Here is a 20,827-nt window from a genome sequence, read left to right as displayed (position 1 = left end):
CAAACAATCAACAAGCTGAATATACCAAATCAGTTCATTACAATTATGATTCATTATTCTGAATCATGTGGAAGGAATCTGTTTGACTGCTACTGGCTTTAGAAAGCATGTCGTATTGTGATCCTTTGGTTTTTTAAAGTTTGAATTTAGGTGGGGAAGTAGAGTTTAAGAAAGCACTGTCTTTTCAGAGAGTTATTTATCCACACAGGGGGTGGCGTGAGCTAAATGGAGCATGCTGTTTTGGAGGCTGCAGTGTTTTATGGGCTGTTTGGAAATGCCCAGAGTGGATTGTGTCATGTGGACATGAGGAACCCGCGAACTGTTGCACTGCTGCCACTGTGAGTGAAAACAGCAGAGGCAAAAGATAGCAAAAGGTGTTTTGCCATTAGCAGTTAGTACTAAAAAGATGTTCAGGAGAATGTGCATCTACATCCTGAGAACCATGTTATACGCTCATGTTCTCTTTAGGGCTGGGCTGTATGATGGTGTATATACCATGTGATAAAATAAAGGCATCAACTGTTATGCTATACTCTGCTTTATATTATTTAAGACAGAAAGTTAAATAATTTCATTAAATACACACTGTGAACCCAACTAAGTTGGCAAAACAAAAAAATGTGAAAAAAAAAATGAAAAAAGTTGCCTCATTTTTTTTACGTTAAGAAATTCAAAGTTTAAGTCAGCAGAACTGGCAGGTTTTTATTTTGTACTCATATTTTAATTGTTCATAACTTGAAATATTTGAGTACACTAATGCATAGATTTAACTTAAAATCATCATGTAACCTCAATGTACACATTTTATTAGTGTAAACTTAGCTAACTATAACAAGCTATTTCAGAAAATGCTAACTTGCTAATTTGCTAACATGTTAACAATAACATGGTACAGCATGTGTTATACTATACTCTCAAACCAAGCCACTTGCACCACTTGTCACCATGATGGTAAATTTCCAAAAACCCACATTAACAGAAACCCTTCTAAATTAGCATAACTAAACATTAATCACTAATAAATCTCCCACTTAACATTAATCTTGTACAAAAAAACCCATTATATAACACTTAGTTTTAGCATTTACTCTCCCTTTCGAGTGCCATGGGCAAAGCATGCTGGGAAATAGAAACCCCAGCCCAGTTTCAGTTAAAAATAAGTTTGTCTAAATTAAAAGAAGTTCATAAAACTCAAAACAATGAAACAGTTCAGTTTACTTAAAATATATCAGTTCTGTGATCAGTTCTTGAGAGAAAAAGAAAGTGCTAAATACTCAGTTGATCTGACTGAACTAATGTATTTAATTTACGTTTATCCTACTCAAACCAATTAATTATTTTGAGCGTTAGGGTTTACAGTGTTTATTTAGTTTTAATTATGTGATAATTTACAAATGATGTAATAAATGACATAATAAATGTACATTTATGCATTTGGCAGATACTTTTTATTTTATTTATTTTACCTTTATTTAACCAGGAAGTCTCATTGAGATTTAAAATCTCTTTTACAAGAGAGACCTGGCCAAGGTAACAGCCAAACAGTAAGACAATTTTAAAATACAACGGGTACACATTACAACAATATTTAAACACATCCTCTCAACAAAAACAATCACAAGCTTCCAATCCCACTCTCTTTGTAATGCATTTAAATTCACCAATAGACACAAATTTATCTAGTTTTAGATCTTTTTGCAAATTATTCCATGCCCAGGGTGTATAATATGAAAAAGCAGTTTTCCCCAGTTCTGTACAAACTCGAGGTATGTTAAAAAGCAAACACTTGGAAGAGCGTAGCTGGTAATTGCCAGAACAAAGACAAAGAATCCAAAATGACTTATATTGCACTAAAGTTATACATTTTCATCAATTCATGCATTTCCTGGGAGTCAAACCCATGACTTTTCCGAATAGTAGAGCTATTTGAGCTACAAGAATGTACTGAAGTAAATATAATTTAATATGGATTATTACTTGATTAATTTTTTTTTTTTCTGAATTTTCAGCAGAAATAACAATATTGTGATATTTAAATGTAATATAGAATTACTCATTCTGTGTAATTAAATATATATATTTCAGGTTAGGTGTCCACTGAACAGAGCTCAATGCTCTGTCACTAACTGACTTTAGTATTACTGTACCACTAGGTGGCACCCTCAAGACTTTATGTGTTGCTTTAAACTTTAAGGTGGTCTAAGGAGGGAAGTATCCTTACAGAGATGTTCACCAATTATTCCAAGAGAAATAATGTCCTTGAGTCCTTGTTTTAAATGTTCTTCAAAATATAGGTGCTATAAATCTCCTCAATTTCTTAGCTTTAAAGTATGCATTCTCATGCGCTTCATAAGTCACATGATTTAGCACATCTGGAGTCACGGCATCTTGCACAACAAACAGCGCAAAAATATGCGACTCTACTGCTGTGTGTGACCGAACAGATGTTCGTGAGCTATAACAAAAACAAAATGCACTCACGCACTCTGGCTGAATTCACAGCACTGTTCACATAAAAAAAAAAAAAGAAATTATGAAAGAAATTAATTAAGGAGGCTAACAATTAATTCCAATTTAAATGACAGTCATTTTTAATGGAGCTCTTAGGTCACACAGGCGTATTTGCATGGAGAAAAAGCAGGAAGCTGCTCTGTTTTTCTACTACATACTTTGGATTGCTGCACCACCATGAACAGTCAGATGTAGCGGCAGCAATGGAGACATGATAACATCTTCTCGTGTGAGGGCTGCAACCAAAGAAGGCTTGATGATTATACTGAGACCTTAATGGAGAGGCGCAAACAACCTTCCTGAGGCCCTCCGAACAGTGATGAGCCCTCCCGAGTGGCTCTGGATGTTTATTGTTCCCATAAAAGTCACAGAGAACACACGTGTTCTGTATACGCCTCGCCTCGTTATGTAGCAAAACACTGCTACACTGAACACAGTGCACCATTAAGAGCTCAAACAGACATAGGCAAAGGCGACTGCATTAGTTTTTTTATTGGTGGGAAATACATTATCACTACTTAGGGCACTAAAGGAATAAATCATGATTTTGGAAGGATTGAACAATTTTGACTTTCTGCAATATTTTCTTCACCAAAAGAGGAAAAAAAAAAATTCAATCCTAAATAACAGCCCATAGAATTTACATTTTATATTTACATTTATTCATTTTGCAAACGCTTTTATCCAAAGTGACTTACAAGTGAGGAATACAACAAGCAATTCATTGTGAAGAGGCAAATAGACACAAGAAGTGCTCACAATACAAGCTTCAGACATTGCTTAGAGTAGCTAGAATAGGGAGAGATTAAAGGAAGTGAAACATTTTTAATTTTATGAGGAGGTTAAGTGTTCACGAATGAGACAAGTTTTCTTGCTGTCTTTTGAATATTGCCAGGGATTCTGCATTCCGGATGAAATTTATAAACATTTAATTTCGATTTAATTTCATATAATTTTCCCACTTAAGCCCAAAGTATAGACCTTATGTAGTGCCGCCCATTTTCAGTGCTGTGCTCGTTGTGTTCTGTACTTCCACAGCATGAAGGTAAGATCTTATGAATGAACCACTTGCTTTAAAGTCTTCCCGGTCTACTGACATTTGTTATGACATCCGCTTCAATGCTCATGATAACTCTATAATAAGTAAATCCACTTCACCAGCGATGCCATAGAAATATACAGAGCTACCGCAAAAACAGAAGTTCAAACACAAAATTCTAAAGATGGCTGCGTGCTTGTTTCTTTGGTGCATAAAGGCCCGGGTATACTTCATTTTCTGCATTCAGCTCCATCTCACACACACTTAAAGTCAAGAGTGTACTTCATCTGTCCGCGTTTCATGATGATCTGCATCAGGAGGGTCTGCGGATGTCCGGTGTGCATACAAACGTCCACTACATAGTGTGCACACCATCCATGCGCACACAAAAATTGGGCTGCACGCGGACAGTGAGCGCAGACATCTGTAGACCCTCCAGATGACGAAAATTACGTCACGTGGACCGTCGCAGAAAGCAGCCAGCCGAAGTATACTATGGGCTTTAGGTTTATATTTCGGCTGTCCACATTGTGAGACGGTCAGCACATTGTCCGTGTGATGTAATTTTCATTATCAGGAGTGTCCGCGGATATCCGTGCGCACTGTTGGCATGCAACCCAATTTTTGTGCCCGTGTGGTGTGCATACAACACATAGACTATAAAAAAAAGATGGACAGCGCGACTCTGCTTCCTTCCACGGTAGAAAAATTAGGGCAAAATATCCCAGTAATGGTAGTTGCTGAGTTTTCCATCTTAGGAAAAAAAATATTTGAACCAAAAAAATACATATATTTTTTTTTTGTTTCTCTCACATCCCATTCAATTACATGGCGAGGGTTTAAGACCTATACTGCAGCCAGCCATCACGGGGTGCTCGAAATGCTTTGGCTTCACTTTTCAGGATAAAGATGTCAAGGGTGAAAGGGTTAGTTCACCCAAAAATGAAAATTCTGTCATTAATTACTCACCCTCATGTCGTTCCACACCCGTAAGACCTTTGTTCATCTTCGGAACACAAATTAAGTTATTTTTTATAAAATCTGATGGCTCAGTGAGGCCTCCATTGACAGCAAGTTAATTTACACTTTCAAATGCCCAGAAAGCTACTAAAGACATATTTAAAACAGTTCATGTGACTACAGTGGTTCAACCTTAAATGTTATGAAGTGTGTGACAAAAAAACAAAATAATGACTTTATTCAACAATATCTAGAGATGAGCGATTTCAAAACACTGCTTCATGAAGCTTTGAAGCTTTACGAATCTTTTGTTTCGAATCAGTGGTTTGGAGTGAGTATCAAACTGCCAAAGTCACATGAACCATTGAAATTTCAAAACACTTATGACATAACGAAGCCTCGTTTACTGAAATCACATGACTTTGGCAGTTTGATACGCGCTCTGAACCACTGATTCGAAACAAAAGATTCGTAAAGCTTCAAAGCTTCATGAAGCAGTGCTTTGAAATTGCCCATCACTAGATATTGTTGAATAAAGTCATTATTTTGTTTTTTTTCACACACAAAAAGTATTCTCATCGCTTCATAACATTAAGGTTGAACCACTGTAGTCACATGAACTGTTTTAAATATGTCTTTAGTAGCTTTCTGGGTGTTTGAAAGTGTAAATTAACTTGCTGTCAATGCAGGCCTCACTGAGCCATCAGATTTTATCAAAAATATCTTAATTTGTGTTCCGAAGATGAATGAAGGTCTCAGGGGTGTGGAACAACATGAGGGTGAGTAATTAATGACAGAATTTTCATTTTTGGGTGAACTAACTCTTAAAGATGTCAATTTTCCAAGGCTGGACAGTGCTTTTGGCCACTAGTGTTTAGGTTATAATATAATATAATATAATCCATAAAATGATTCACATAATTTTATCTACTTATGTCATGTATATAAGCAAAATGCACTGTTTTATGCTTATATCTTAGTTCAATGTTTTAAGTTACAAAAATAAATAAATAAATAAATGTAATCATGCAATATTATGTAATGAAATAAATATTAACCCTGGGTATAATAAATATATAAATAAATTTCATTTGCGTAGCATGCGTGAGAAATAACAACGCTAATGCTTGAGCTCTAATTTCTCACTGCTTTATTTTACCAGTTTATTGCAGCAACTCTAAATTAATGATACATTTATGGAACCTTTTTATAGAATTTGTTTTGTATCAACTATAAAATTCTGTTGGAGTCATAAAATTCCACCATCCCTCACATCTGTTGTTATGGAAATGTCTCATTTGCTCCTCAAACTGTAACAAAGTCATTCTGGGAAGAAATTTATTTCCTTGGGATCAAGAGGGCAAGTCCATTGTATCCAAAATCTGCTGACAAAAGAGCCAAAGATGTTCATTTGAAGTTAGGAACTTTAAATCCCCTGTCCGTCCACAGTGGGAGCATACTGGGCAGCGCACGCCAGCAGCCTAGCAGCTCTCCATGGAGACGAGGGCCCAGTCTGATGCAACAGAGCAGTGGACAGGGTGATACTGGAAGAACGGAGCGCTCCGGACTGTTTTTACAGCTGCTGCCCCCCTTTAAGAGCAGGCCAGTGGGAGTTCTGTTCTCCTGTCCTCCTATAAATCTCTCCATACAGCAGCCCGAGATTTATTCAGCGCTCCAAGTTGGATTTGCCAAGACGGCTAGGAGTGAGGGTGAGTCAGAAATGTCAGCCAGCTTGTGGGTCTTTGAATGTGAGAAGATGGCACGGTTCGGGCAGAGGGAACTCCAGCAAAGCACTGTTTAAATGTTTAGGGAATTTTTAAAGAATTCATTTAAGATGAACTGATAATTGTTTCTAAAAGGAGACATACCAGGAAATATGCAAAAATTTATCTAATCACTAATGGGCTTCCCTCACACTTTTTTTTACACAAACTGTTAAACCAGGGTCATTTTCATCCCAGATTAACATAATTTTGTGGTATGTTGCTCCATGTTACACACTATTCATATTTCAACTTGTGTTAGTAATTCACACTGTTTAACTCTAGCACTGGAATTTGGCTCTGCTTTAGAGTAAGGCCTCAACCCATGGTCAAAATCAACATAAAAGCTGCATGAAAAATCGTTAAAAGATTGTGATCTCGATTAAAACACCCCTGTAATCTTATTCTTAAATGACAATGGCTCAGCTGTCTTTGGCAAGTACAATCACAGCAGAACATTCAAATCTGCGTTGCCACTGCTGTTGATCCAGAGAGAGCAGTTGTCATGTTTAGGTATGAAACAACTTCACAAACAGTCTTTTCAACCACACAGTATCAGTAGTTCTGTGTTACAATAACACAATTTATCACAGAAGTACTAGGATAGAAGTTTATAGTTCGGAGATAAACACTGATGTCTACTGTAGTGAATACAGTAGCTAAATCATCTTTTGAAAGTAACTTGACGCTTCAAATAGAGATTTTATCAACTGCATCGTTACACCAGTAGGTGGCGACGTAAGTCGCATGATAATGACAACATGGCGAATGTAATACGTCCGTATTACATTCTTACTACACACATTCAGGGCAGTCACTAGAGTGAAGCAAGGTGGTGACGATTCTCGGGCCCGCAGCTTTCGGATTTCAACCAAGAAGGGCCCACAGCAACAACCTGCACTGGGGCCCCGGATACCCTAGCTAGCTACGGCCCTACCCACACAGCAGGAGACTCCTAGGCGGATCCGCATTCAAGTCGCCAAACCCGCGTGACTGTCACATTCGTTTTGGCGCCGCCCAGAGGATCAGCTCCGCCTCCGGGTGGCGCCGTAAATTCTACTGTCAATCAGCGGATCCTGAGCGGACCCATGTCGGATCCGCAGATGCGCACGCGCATTTACTGTAACGGTTGTATCAATTTGCGGGTCCCAAATGGACCCGCCACGGAGGTAAGGTTTTAATCGCGGATGCGGAGCGGATGCAGCGCGGAGCCATGGCGGGTCCGCGATCCGTCTTCATTGCAGATCCGTCACCGCGCGCAAGTGGACGCCGATACAGGTTCGTTCGCGGATACATTCCAGAAGCCACGATACCTCCGCGGCCGATCCGCCGCGGTGTCCTTTTGCTGTGTGGGTACAAACATTCACAGTATATCAAATGCACTTTGTGCAGTTGTGAAGTAAATACTTTTTCAAAATAAGCACCTACTCAAGACCTCACTCGTATACATTTTTTTGCTAAATCGTACGTATTTTATGAGTTGCCAAATTCGTATGAATTCGTATTAATGACCTACCCCAAACCCCGGCCCTTAACCAACCCCGTCACTGGGGTTTAGACAAATCGTATGAATTTGTACGAGTGAGGTCGTACGAATTATCCAACTCATAAAATACGTATGAATTGGTTGTGAGATAGCGTTGTTCAAACCGATTTTTTTTTAAATAATTAATTTAGTAATAATTAAAATAATTAAATAGACTGCAGCAAATAACATTTTGTCAGAACCTCTAGTAAATTACATACTATTTTGTTTAGTTGTCTATTTAGAATCGTGGGAGAATTGTGATTTTCTTTACTTTAAACAAAAAAATTGTGATTCTTAATTTATCCAGAATCGTGCAGCTCTAATCAATAAAAAAAAAAAATAAATAAATAATTTTATTTTCATTTCTTTTCATTTGTGGTTTACTTTCTTAATACACATTCCTGGTCTTAGAGTGGTGCAGGGATGACGACAAAACCTGGAAGACTAATTCGCCACTGGTTCCCTTAAAATTTTCCCATGAGTTTTTTTATAATATGTTTTATAATAAGGTGGTAAACATAACTTGACAATACTTGAATGTTTTGCTCTACAGCATAAATTACACACACCCATATCGAAAACGTGAATTTTAAAGCTGTTATGTTTATTTTAAATAATGTATGTTTCAAGTAAATAGATAAGAATGTTTAAGGTGTTTTACTTTGTGGAACAAAACGTACAGGTATTGTCAAGTTATCAAGTTTTAATTACATTTCTGTCAAATTACTCTGAGAGAACTGACATTAGACAGCTTAATGTCTGAACTGAAAGCAGTTTGTTGCCCTCTGTTTACACTGATTATGTCTTTAATAAAATAAAATCACATCACATCAACCTTTAAAGTCAACAGAACAGCATTCACAATCCGTGTTATTTTTGTAATATGATGTATTTGCAAGTGAACCAGGATATTCAACTAGAGAGAAAATGCAGGCCAAAAGATTGCATGGTGATTACATTGTGAAAAGTGGTTTCTGTGAGACAAAAGAGTTGACAAATAGCAGTGCTTAGTGATGTCAGTCCTAAAGGAGTTTTCAAGAAAAATAACAAAGAGAAGCATTTTTTTTTTCTATTAGAATAACATGCACAGATGAATCGTTCAAAATAAGACCATGAATATGCATTAACAAAATAAATATAGGATCAATTTTGAATCCATGTTGACTTTAAAAGATCCAGTAATAAAATGTTGCTAATTTTAGATCAGGACATTCATTGAATACCGCTAAGATACAACAAGAGGACATCATTCTGATTTAATGTCAACATACACACTCAGAAAGAGAACTCTGACAGAGACAAAGTCTTTCAGAGTAAATCAAATCCAGCGTTTTTTGTGACAGTGCTGTGTGAAGGTCTGCGGAGTATCAACCTGAGCTTTACGATGGCAAATGAGTGAAACAGACCGCGAGAGACTTCAGAGACCAAGATGAAAACTCCCTACGTCAGCTCAGACTTTGCAGAAAAGGAATGCGTCCTCAGGAGCCACATAAATACACCGCAAGCTGCATTTCCACTTTTAACACACAAAGAAAGCGTCTCGGGGCCATTTCTAGTTCTTAGCATTCCAGTTAGGGCCCATCTGAAGGCGATGATGACTGCATTAGCTGTGATGACTCTTTGGCCAATAGAGGCGAGAGATAATAGCACATAGCTGTGGGTGTTGGTCCTATCCCAGATGATGCAGGCTTCCAGAGACTCTTAGGAGCCTGTAATGTGTCTGCAAAGTATCTGTCATTATTAAGAAGTCGAGGCCCTGATATTACTAAGCACTTTCAGCCACCAAGGGACATGCCTAGCATACAGATTCAAATATTTAATTGTTAGTAAACTTCGACATTTTGGCAGAAAAATAATATGTGTAAAAGCTGGTTCCAGTAATGACACTCAAAGTAAAAAAATAGTGCACTGTTAGTGTATAAAGACAAGAAACATTTAGGCTCATTGGAAAAATGTGCATCTACTTACATTCCTATACATAAATTCACTGCAGTTTCCAGTTGAAACGCCATATGGTGGTAGTAAAACACCAACAACTTTTATTCCTTAAACAAATCATGATTACAGGGACAGATTATCGATTAATGTTATGACTAGGGGTGTAACGGTACACAAAAACCCGAACAGTACTACTAACTTATAAAGATTGAGTACGCTGCAGTTAAAGTCTGTTAAATCATTGATGGAACTTAAAACAATTACATTTTCTGAACGAGGAGTTTAGTTTTATTTTTGTGTAGCTCAACATTTTTGAGTAAACCCTTGTACTTAAATTATTATTTTTAAGTTTACTGAGTGATATAAAGTGACGTCATCCATGTCACTTCACTGCCGATGTTATCGACGTAACCGACGTTATCAGAAGAGTCCATTCAACATTAAACTGAGTTGCAACAGATTTCAAGTTCCCAGCATGCTTTGCGTCACACTCTGTAAGGGAGAATAAATGTTGAAATTGAGTGTTATTTTGTGTGTTATTTGCACAAGATTAATAAAGGGGAAGATGTGTTATTGTTTAATGTTCTGTTATTTTGGTATTTAAATGAGTTTCTGTGATGTTGACGTTTTTAGGGTTACCATCGTGGTGAAGAGTAGTGCCTGTGGATAGGTTGAGAATGGGCTGCAAAACTTTAAAGCTTTATATACTGCATGTTGATTAACAGTTCATGCAAGTAAAAAGTGATAGTTTCTTTGATGGTTACATTAGCACATGCTGGTGTTCTGTAACTAACACTTAACCGTAAAGATTAGGTGTTAGTTTATTCAATATTTCAATTAAAGTGTAATTACTGAATTTGTGAAGTATAATATATATATATATATATATTATATATATATATATATATATGGATGCACCGATCCGGCTTTTTTTGCTTCCGATACCGATCCGATACCTGGAATTCAGTATCGGCCGATACCGATCCGATACTCAAGTAATAATAAAAAAAGTGCTAAATTGCCTAATAAACTGTATGCCTCACTTAGGGCTGTGACGGTCGGCATGACAAAAGCACCACCGCGGTCGTGGAGTGTCACTGGCGGTAGTGTGACGTGTATATATATATATATATATATATATATAAATAATCTCAAAGGGCGCGTTAACCGAAAACTAAATATATTTATATATAAATATAGGCTATACTATAAAATTAAAAGACATTTAAATTTATAGCGGAGTTTTTTTTTTTAATGAGGCAGCAACGTATGATAGATAGGACAGAACAAAAAAAATGCTATTAACAATCTTTCATTGCGCAAAAGTATTATAATATGAACTGCTCCCATACAGAGCGGCACAAAGCGCTTATGCGCATCCCGTGTGCAGAATGATGCGCTTGAAGCATCATGGAGTCACAGCGCGCAGCGGCAGTGCTTCGCATTGAAAAGTTCAAAGCACAAAGTGAAGATATATTGATGCGTATTGCATTAACGGTATCGTTATCTACAGATGAAGTATAATAATAGAAACATGGATTCATCTTGGAGAGGGTTTCATTGTGTTGATTGTCGTAACCGAACGTGACACGCAGTTTGAATGCTGAATTGAGAATGACTGACAGCCGTAGCGGAGGGAGGCATTTACGTGAACTTTAATTTAACGACTTAAATATTTATCTGTACCTCAAATTAAACTATGGAATGGCTTCAGAACACTTGGAATATAGTGCACAGAAACTTTCTGGTGCTTTTTAATGTTTTTGTGCCTTTTGTGGAGCCTAACAATAACACAGACTATGTATTACAGCCATATACTGATACGCACAGTATCGGATTTGGATCGGTCCCGTCCGGCCGATACCCGATCCGGCAAAAATGGCAGTATCGGAGCCGATACCCGATCTGAATATCGGATCGGTGCATCCCTATATATATTATATATATATATATATATATATATATATAATTTTTTTTTTTATTTACTTAAATGTTTTGAGTAATCTGAATTTATTGGGTTTTACATCCACTGCATCAAATTATTGAAAAATAAGAAACATTACGTATGGTAAACAATAGTTTTAAGTACAGTGGACTTAAACATTAAATAAAACTAAAATTAAAAAATTTCAGTGTGACAATTGTTATAAATAAATAATTATTATTTAATTAATAATAATTAAATAATAATTATTCTTTACTTAAAAGATTTGAGTTGCTTACATTTTTTGAGGTAATCGGTGTCTACAATAATTTTGAGTACACTGAACTTATCAGGTTTTACAGTGTGAGGTAAATGCTACGTGACAAGCTGTTATATTGACGTCTTTCCGCGGTTGAAACACTGACTGAGCGATTACAGGAGATATGAAATGTTTCAGTAAGTTGTACTGTATCTTTCAACATACATTCAGATATTCACTCATGTTTATTTTGTAAATAGTATTAAAGAGGAAGGGATGATCGTGTTCACTCGCGCTAGGCGCTGTCGCTTGAATTGAGGTGCCGATCTGCTATGCATCAAAAAGCCACTTATTGTTTGAATTTCGAGATAAAATGGACAGAATATGAGGGACAAGACTTTGTTTCTTATCAAAAGTAACAAAACACAGAGCTTATTGCGATTATAAGTGGTTAATGGGCTATAGCTCTGTATTTGTCGGTACACGTGTACCGAACCGAAAGACACATACCGAAAATTCTTGGTACGAATTTGAACAGATGAATTCATGTTCATCTGTTTCGAATAAAAGTGAATACACTTTTAGTACCACTCACTAGAAATTTCACTTTGAAATGTGCAAGAAGCAATGTAATATCATTTTGCAGTCACCAGACCACATTTTCCCAATGAATCTGGGTTGAAGACAACAGACAGATAGATTTCTGCAGCAATGCTTACACAAAATTCTGTATTTTTCAAACAGCACCAAAATGTATGGTAAATGCAAACACTTCAAACACAGTCAAAATTAAAAATCCAATAGAAATATAAACATTCATCAAACATAATGATTGTGGGTGATTTTTCATACTTCACTTGATCATAATTGAATTCCTTTGTACAGTGATTTCAAATTATTTTACTTTTGTTAAACCAGAACCTTGTTTAATTCAATCCCCTAAACTACAAACATCTCCACTCCTCAACAATCACATACACCCAGCACTTTCATTGTGCAGCAGAGGTGGACCCAAAGTCAAGGCTGTTGGTTCCATCGCACGCTGTGCTATCGAGCTGACCCGGAGCGTGTTTTGTTCCAGAGCTGTTGCGCAGGATCAACACTTCTTAACTGTTGTAATAAGCTGCAGACAGACTCGCAGGAAACAGCAGGTCCCTGAAGGCCACACAGGCTAAGCCGGGCCTGGTGCGGTCCACATGTCAGAACCGTACATGTGTTTTCCATCATTAATTAGCTGGGATGTTTGCTGCATGCAGTCACCAGATAACCACAAGCGATTATGTAACATTTTTGGTCAGCGCAGAAAATGCCCCCAAAATAAACCATGCGCAGGAATGTGAATGGCCTTTGACTTGGGCCGTGACCCTGAAAAAACATTGTTGGCACACATGAACTTGATCTGATGTTTGTTTGGAACGGCCAAGCTGTTGTTGTCATTGTTTGCATTCCGTCCGCTCGATTGCAGCATTATTACATGAACATGACTGTTGCCATAAGCTATTAAATCTTTACAGAGAAATGAAACACTCGTGTAATTGTGCAACAAATGTTTGATTGACATTATGGCTTAGAAAATATGTAAGTATCAAACATGATGCTCAGCAAAGTTATTCAGCAAGAAAACATATGTTGCTATGACCTCTATGAAAGAGTGCAGCATTTGGAAAGCACTGAATTTTAACCTTATAAAAAAGTGATGTGGTAGTACCATGGTACAGTGATGGTTCAGATGGTAATATCATGGTACTACAGTTGCAAGTTCTTGGTTTACCAGTTACTTCCAAGAATACTTCCAAGTTACGTCAAAAAAAAAAAAAAAAAAAAAAATCATAGTAGCACGTCAAAACAATGGTATGCAGAACCAAAAGACATGACAGTACGATAGTACTTTTTGGTACTTATTTTGTACTCTGTACTAAAGTTTGGGTTGGTAAGATTTTTTAATGTTTTTGAAACAAAGTCTCATGCTCAAAAGAAAGGTTGCATTTTAACAACTTATTTCAGACGAGAAAACACTACAAATAAGACTTTTACATTTTCTGATGAAAAATGCGTTGTGGTTGCTGTGTTGATCTGGGTGGTTGCTTACTTTTCCAAGTCAAACGAGTCAAAAATTATAAGTCTGATCGCTTAGAAAAGCAATAGAGCACCTCTTTTCAAAAAGCCACATGATTTAATCATTCATTTCCACATTCATTTTTCTGTAGCAAAATCATTCGTTATTCTGTAGCAGTGGTTTGGGATGAGTTATGTGCCTAAGTTTAATAGGTAAAATGCTACAAAGGAAGAAATGACTGGACTCGTACACTGTACTGGTGATTAAGTTTCTGATGATTCCAAAACAAATGAAGCAGCCCAGTGCAAACTCCTCATGCACTGATACACTGTAAATATGATAATAATCCAACAAATATATTGTCAAAACAGGACTGATAAAATGAAGCGCAAGTCGTCCTCTTCTCACGATAACTTAGACAAAAGACGCCCAAAATCAGGATAGCCAATGCTGAGATACTACTAAAACTATCAATCCGACCCTGAGGCCAAGATACTGCCAGGAATGATTATGTGATGATATTTAAAATGTTTTGTTACCACATCGTTTATGTAGCACTTTGATAAGACAAAAATTCCAGTGAAACGAAAGCAAGACTGTTAAAAGCTAAACAGAAGGTACATTTACATGCAACCAAATAATCTATTCATAATCAAACTGATGGCTCAAAAGTTGGCATGAAATGGAAGCTGCGATAGTCTTTTCTTCCCTATTGTGACTTATATAGTATACATGCATAGTGCATGTAAACATACCTAATGAGGGAGTAACAGAAAGACCCCACAGCAGAGAAATAAAACAAACAAAATCTTCAGAAGAGCGTGTCTCAAATGAGGGACAACAGGTCTTACCTTTCTTTGATTTGGCACCAATCTTTAGCTTGGAAGGCCATGCAATCTGAGTATCTGTCTCCTCCATAACCTGTGGGGAAGAAAAGGATACACACGTTAAAAGGACCATATTCTACACCTTTTTTCAGTCAATTCTACTTCTAAGTTTAGTGAAGGTTTTTAGCTCCAAAAATAGTCATATTTTGGTTTTATTCACCATTCTCCACACTCTCTCTCTCTCTCTCTCTCTCTGACAGGTCAGTTTTGCTACTGTACCTTTAAGAGTTCATATAAATGACTATTAAAGGGGACCTATTATGCAAAATTCAGTTTTATAAGGTGTTTCAACACAGCTGTGTGTCCACAGTGTGTGTAAACAACCAGCCTATAATAGTAAAAATCCACCCACTTGTTTTTTTTAATAATCCCCATAAATCATAAACAGTCTCTCCAAATGAGTGGTTCCAGATTGTGAAGCCCCACCCATGACTTAGCTTAGCCCCTCCCCTGAGGGAGCTGTACACAGTCCGCTATGTTTCTCCTTGCCAGAACATTTAACAGCAGCATTCAAGTAAGAAATGTATTCTTATTAAAGCTACTGAAGTTATTTAATCAAGAGTAGTGAGTGAGTTTTTTTTCTTTTGTTGTTTGATTCATATTAACAGCATATATAGCAGTAGTTACTGCATATTATGCTGCTGTCACTTTAATACACTGAATTTTCAGCTTCATTACCCCAGTCTTCAGTGTCACATACATAAGAGACTTCTTTCAAAAACATTAAAAAAAGCATCATTATTCCAAACATTTAAGTGGTAGTGTATATCCATGATTCATACTCTTGCAAAACGATACATCTAAATAATTGCATCTAAACTATTATTATCCAGCTATTATGGTAAAATTGCTGCATGTATAGCACTGTTGTTTGTCTTTACTTCCTCACCATGGTAACGTAATGGTCAACATCAGAAATTGGGCCTGCCGTGGTAATACACATTCCAATAAGCTGATGTTGGTCATCTGAATAAAATGTGAAGAGCGTGTCTGCTTAATATGTTATTAATGATAAACCACTAATTACTTACAACATCAAAGTAGAGCCAAGAAAAGATTATATTTTCACAGTACTGGACGTGGGAGGAGTTTCTGACCTTTCTTTAAGATTTAGATGACAAGAAAAAGAAAACAATATTCATATACAGGTATTTCATAATCAAAATATTTATCCCTCAGCCTTAACAACGCATAATGATGCTTTGGGAATTTTATTTGGACAAATTGAGTTGTAACTCTTTATTTAATTTGGTTTACTATTGAAATACCAGTGCATGCAAGACAGTAAAGCAACTGCAAAATCTGTTAAATATTTAATTTAGGTTCAGGTTTTAGGCTTTGGTTCTGCATATCAAATGTGTCTGTGATGACTGTTGTTGAATGTATCAATGTGTCCTCTGTGAACGGTCCCTAAAGACACTATAAATGCATGCACGCAAAGAAAAGATCAATCACAATTCAAAATCAAAACAGATGTAAGAAAGAAGATGAACAAATTCAATTGTTGATGATGAAAGATAATCAACATGTAATCTTAAAGGTGCAGTCAGCAATTTCTGAGAAACACTGTTGATATTTAAAATCAAGCCAAACAAACACATCGCTCCCTTCATTGCTCCACCCCCAAAATGCATGAACAATCAATGCAAGAGTGTCTCTTTATCATAGCTGAAGCGAAGCAAAATAATGTCACCAGCACCAGCTCCAGAATGACACTCAAATCTGTCCTGTTAGGTAACATTACAAAAACAGCATATCTTGGTTCTGTGCCCCCTAATACTGATTGGTTACAGGTGTGTTGTGGTGCTCGGTCCAATCCACTTTCAATGGCATTTCTCAGAAATCGCTGCACCGTTAAATTTTTAATCAAGCTTTACCAGCTGGCCCGGGTTGGCACAGAATGGAACGGTTACGCAATGAGAACCGTTTGGCCCGACGGTGGAAAAGCAGCTATAGATAACATAACAAATGTTTAAACAGAGAAATTTTACAATTTTATGCACAAAATGAGCTTATTTCAAATTTGATGCCTGCTACAGGTCTCAAAATAGTTGGGACGGGGGCATGTTTACCATGATGTAGCATCATCTCTTCTTTTCAGAACAGTTTGAAGACGTCTGGGCATCGAGGTAATGAGTTTCTGGAGTTTTGGTGTTGGAGTTTGGTCCCATTCTTGCCTAATATAGGTTTCCAGCTGCTGAAGAGTTCGTGTTCGTCTTTGACGTATTTTTCGTTTAATGATGCGCCAAATGTTCTCTGTAGGTGAAAGATCTGGACTGCAGGCAGGCCAATTCAGCACCCGGACTCTTCTACGACAAAGCCATGCTGTTGTAATAGCTGCAGTATGTGGTTTTGCATTGTCCTGCTGAAATACACAAGGCCTTCCCTGAAATAGACGTCATCTGGAAACCTTTATATACCTTTCAGCTGCCCATACCGTATGCACTTATGCACCCCCTATACCATCAGAGATGCTGGCTTTTGAACTGAACACTGATAACACGTTGGAAGGTTTCCCTCCTCTTTAGCCTGTAGGGCACGGCGTCTGTAATTTCCAACAAGAATGTCAAATTTGGACTCGTCTGACCATAGAACACTTTCCACTTTGAAACCGTCCATTTTAAATGAGCCTTGGCCCACAGGACACGACGATGCTTCTGGACCATGTTCACATATGGCTTCCTTTTTGCATGACAGAGCTTTAGTTGGCATCTACAGATGGCACGGCGGATTGTGTTTACCGACAGTGGTTTCTGGAAGTATTCCTGGGCCCATTTAGTAATGTCATTGACACAATCATGCCGATGAGTGATGCAGTGTCGTCTGAGGGCCCGAAGACCACAGGCATCCAATAAAGTTCTTCGGCCTTGTCCCTTATGCACAGAGATTTCTCCAGTTTCTCTGAATCTTTTGATGATGTTATGCACTGTAGATGATGAGATTTGCAAAGCCTTTGCAATCTGACACTGAGGAACATTGTTTTCCACAATCTTTTTACGCACTCTTTCACAGATTAGAGAGCCTATGCCCATCTTTACTTCTGAGAGACTCTGCCTCTCTAAGACATCCCTTTTATAGCTAATCATGTTACAGACCTGATATCAATTAACTTAGTTGCTAGATGTTCTCCCAGCTGAATCTTTTCAAAATCTTTTCCTGTAGCAGGCATCAAATTTGAAATGAGCTCATTTAGTGGATAAAAGTGTAAAATTTCTCTGTTTAAACATTTGTTATGTTATCTATGTTCTATTGTGAATAAAATATTGGCTCATATGATTTGAAAGTCTTTTAGCTTTCATTTTATTCAATTTTAAAAAACGTCCCAACTTTTCAGGAATTCGGGTTGTAAAAAAAATGGCGAGTGCACCTACAGCAAGAATGAAATATTTACTAAAACTTTGGAGTCAGTCTGTTAAGTTGTTTGAACTGAATTAATTGTGGAAGTTTCTCCGAAGTCTCTTATGCTCACCAATTTCATATTTATTTGATCAAAAATACAGTAAAAATACAGCAACTTTTTCCTGTAATGGCAATTTTCAGCAGCCATTACTTTAGTCTTCATTGGCACATGATCTTTCAGAAATCATTCTAATATGCTTTCTAATTTGCTGTTTAAGAAACATTTATTATGTCGAAAACAGTTGTGCTGCTTAATATTTTTGTGGAAACCATGATAAATTTGTAACATTATAAATCCTTATTAGATTTAACCAATTAGACTGACTAAAACATAGAGTCATACAGATTACTTTTAGGCTGGCCTTGTGTGCTTTTTGAAACATTGCAAACTATGCGTAATATAATCAGTTGAAACCACCCGTGTTATGATCCATATCGCTCTGTCACATATGTTGTGCAGTAAGAGTAAAACAATACCACCTAATTAAAATATCTCAAAGTATCTAGAGCAAGAAGTCAAAAATCTCAGGAAACCGAAAATCTATAAATGAGAAACAGAAAAAAAGTATCCCTCCGAATATTTTCTGCATTACAAATGGAGCATGCAAAAGCCCGCAGCCATCAGGAGAGCATTACGGCCTGTACAGGATGTGAGGGCCAGTTAAGTGCTTGTGAAAGTCATTGTGTATATCTAGCGATATCAGCAGTGGTCAGTACAGTCCTGTAGGGTCATTGATTCAGTTGCTGTCTGGATAATTACAGAGGTCTTGAGATCTTACAGACAACTCTGAGGTGTCTTCCTCAAGTGAAAAGCAAACAAGCTGATGTCACTTCTGGGCAGTAGGCATTTCCCAGGCCTCTTACTAGCAGATGTCGCCTCTGGCTGTTTACCAAAAATCTAAGTGAGCTGCCTCCATAGGCAGCATTTTAAGTCATCACAAGCACTCAGGATGCGAAGGCTGGTCCAAAGTGTTGGCACTAAACTGCATTATTATGTCTTTTAAGATGCCTACTTTTGGCATGAACACTAGTGGCAGTAAAAGGGCAACAACATTTATACCTTTTCATACAAATTATAATTATGGTGCAGATTATCATTTAAAAGATGAGTATGAAACATAAAGAGACACCACTTGCATTCAACACACTGTTCCAAAGCCTAGTATACAGTCTTGATGTCAACTGCCTTCTTAAGAAGCATCCAAACTGAAATGGAACCTCATTTTGAACCCTGCCCATAGGCAACAACTTCTAGTGCATCATACAAGTAGCGCTCCTCACACAAAGACTCAAACCAAAACCATTTCAAGCATGGTTCTAAGCTAACAATGTGATACTTATTGTGCATAAAGTACAAATGCTGGGTAAAACAGTCCATTTTTAATAGTGATAACTTAAAATATTATATAAGTTTTAATCAAGATTTTTCACTTTGTCCATCTTGGATTTCACTTTGCAGTACTTTCTGGATTTGCATGTAGCTCACTGCAAATTGTGTTTGCTTCTTGCACATTTTGCGACACTTTCAAAGTGAAATGTCTAGTGAGTGGCACTAAAAGCATGTTCAGTTTTATCCAAAACACATAATCTGGCAATGTTTTATTATGGTAATTGTTGTACCTATCGTGTCAGTTCAGAAATTAAACATTCGGTGAGTGGCGCTAAATGGTTAATACTATATATATTGCATTTGAAAATAACGTACTAGACCCGACAAGCAAACTTGAGATAAAAAACACATTCGCTGAAGCAATCATGCCATTTTAGCTTACTTCTACAAGTCTTTGAGCTCTTTTATCGTGACTCGTGTTTCATGTGACTCGTACATGAGCACTATGCATTGCTGTACCAGGTGAGCTACTGAGCAAGTTTACTATTTTACAAAAGCCATACATATGGAGCTGATTATGTACTGTCAAATCGTGCACTATAGGTTAAATGCGTTTTGAAGGAACCACATAAAAATAAGTGTTTATTAAGGTTCTTTATCAATTGCGACTGTGAAGAACTCTGTTTTCTCTATGGTATGGACTCACTCAGAGAACTCTGGCTGGCGTCCTACTATCTAACAATGACCCGCGTAAATGCTTCTGTGAAGCTGTTTTTGGCAAAGCTGTGCCCTCCTGAAAGACATTTTCAAAAAGACCACACACAGCTCCTGAAAACTTACACAGCCAAAACATTTTACATGTTACAGGACACCTCCGTAACCGGTTTAATGTTCTTACAAATTAAACGGACTGTTAATTTAACAAGCTCTGAATTAATAGTCAAGTCTGGTTGCCCACAGACACACTTTCAAGGATATTGCTTTTTTAGAGCCAGATTAAATTTAAGATTTATTATTTGAATTTATGTGAATGTACAGGTGATGACAAAAGTGCAAAGATGTCTTTTGATCTGCTAAAATATGAATAAACAATTCACAGCAACCTACAACAAAATATTTTACCAAAATTAAACATTTTAGCAGAGACATCTATAGCAAATGTTAAAAAAACACTCCAAAATATATAAGAATTATATAACAAATTAATACTAAATTAAATAACATATATAATAA

At 37.0% G+C, this 20,827-nt stretch overlaps 1 protein-coding gene across 2 annotated transcripts in view; it reads right to left on the bottom strand.

The window, feature by feature from the left end:
• bicc1b (BicC family RNA binding protein 1b) overlaps positions 1 to 20,827 on the bottom strand; it is a 104,585-nt gene that overhangs the window by 45,607 nt on the left and 38,151 nt on the right. For both annotated transcript variants that reach the window (XM_051914062.1, XM_051914063.1), the window contains exon 3: positions 14,830 to 14,899. In XM_051914062.1, coding sequence (XP_051770022.1) covers positions 14,830 to 14,899 — 70 coding nt within the window. The remainder of the gene's footprint in view (positions 1 to 14,829; positions 14,900 to 20,827) is intronic.

The sequence above is a fragment of the Ctenopharyngodon idella genome, chromosome 12 (genome assembly GCF_019924925.1).
Source record: "Ctenopharyngodon idella isolate HZGC_01 chromosome 12, HZGC01, whole genome shotgun sequence".
Classification (NCBI taxonomy): Eukaryota; Metazoa; Chordata; class Actinopteri; order Cypriniformes; family Xenocyprididae; genus Ctenopharyngodon; species Ctenopharyngodon idella.
Note: the sequence above shows the minus strand (reverse complement) of the source record. Positions and strands in the feature narration are given on the sequence as shown.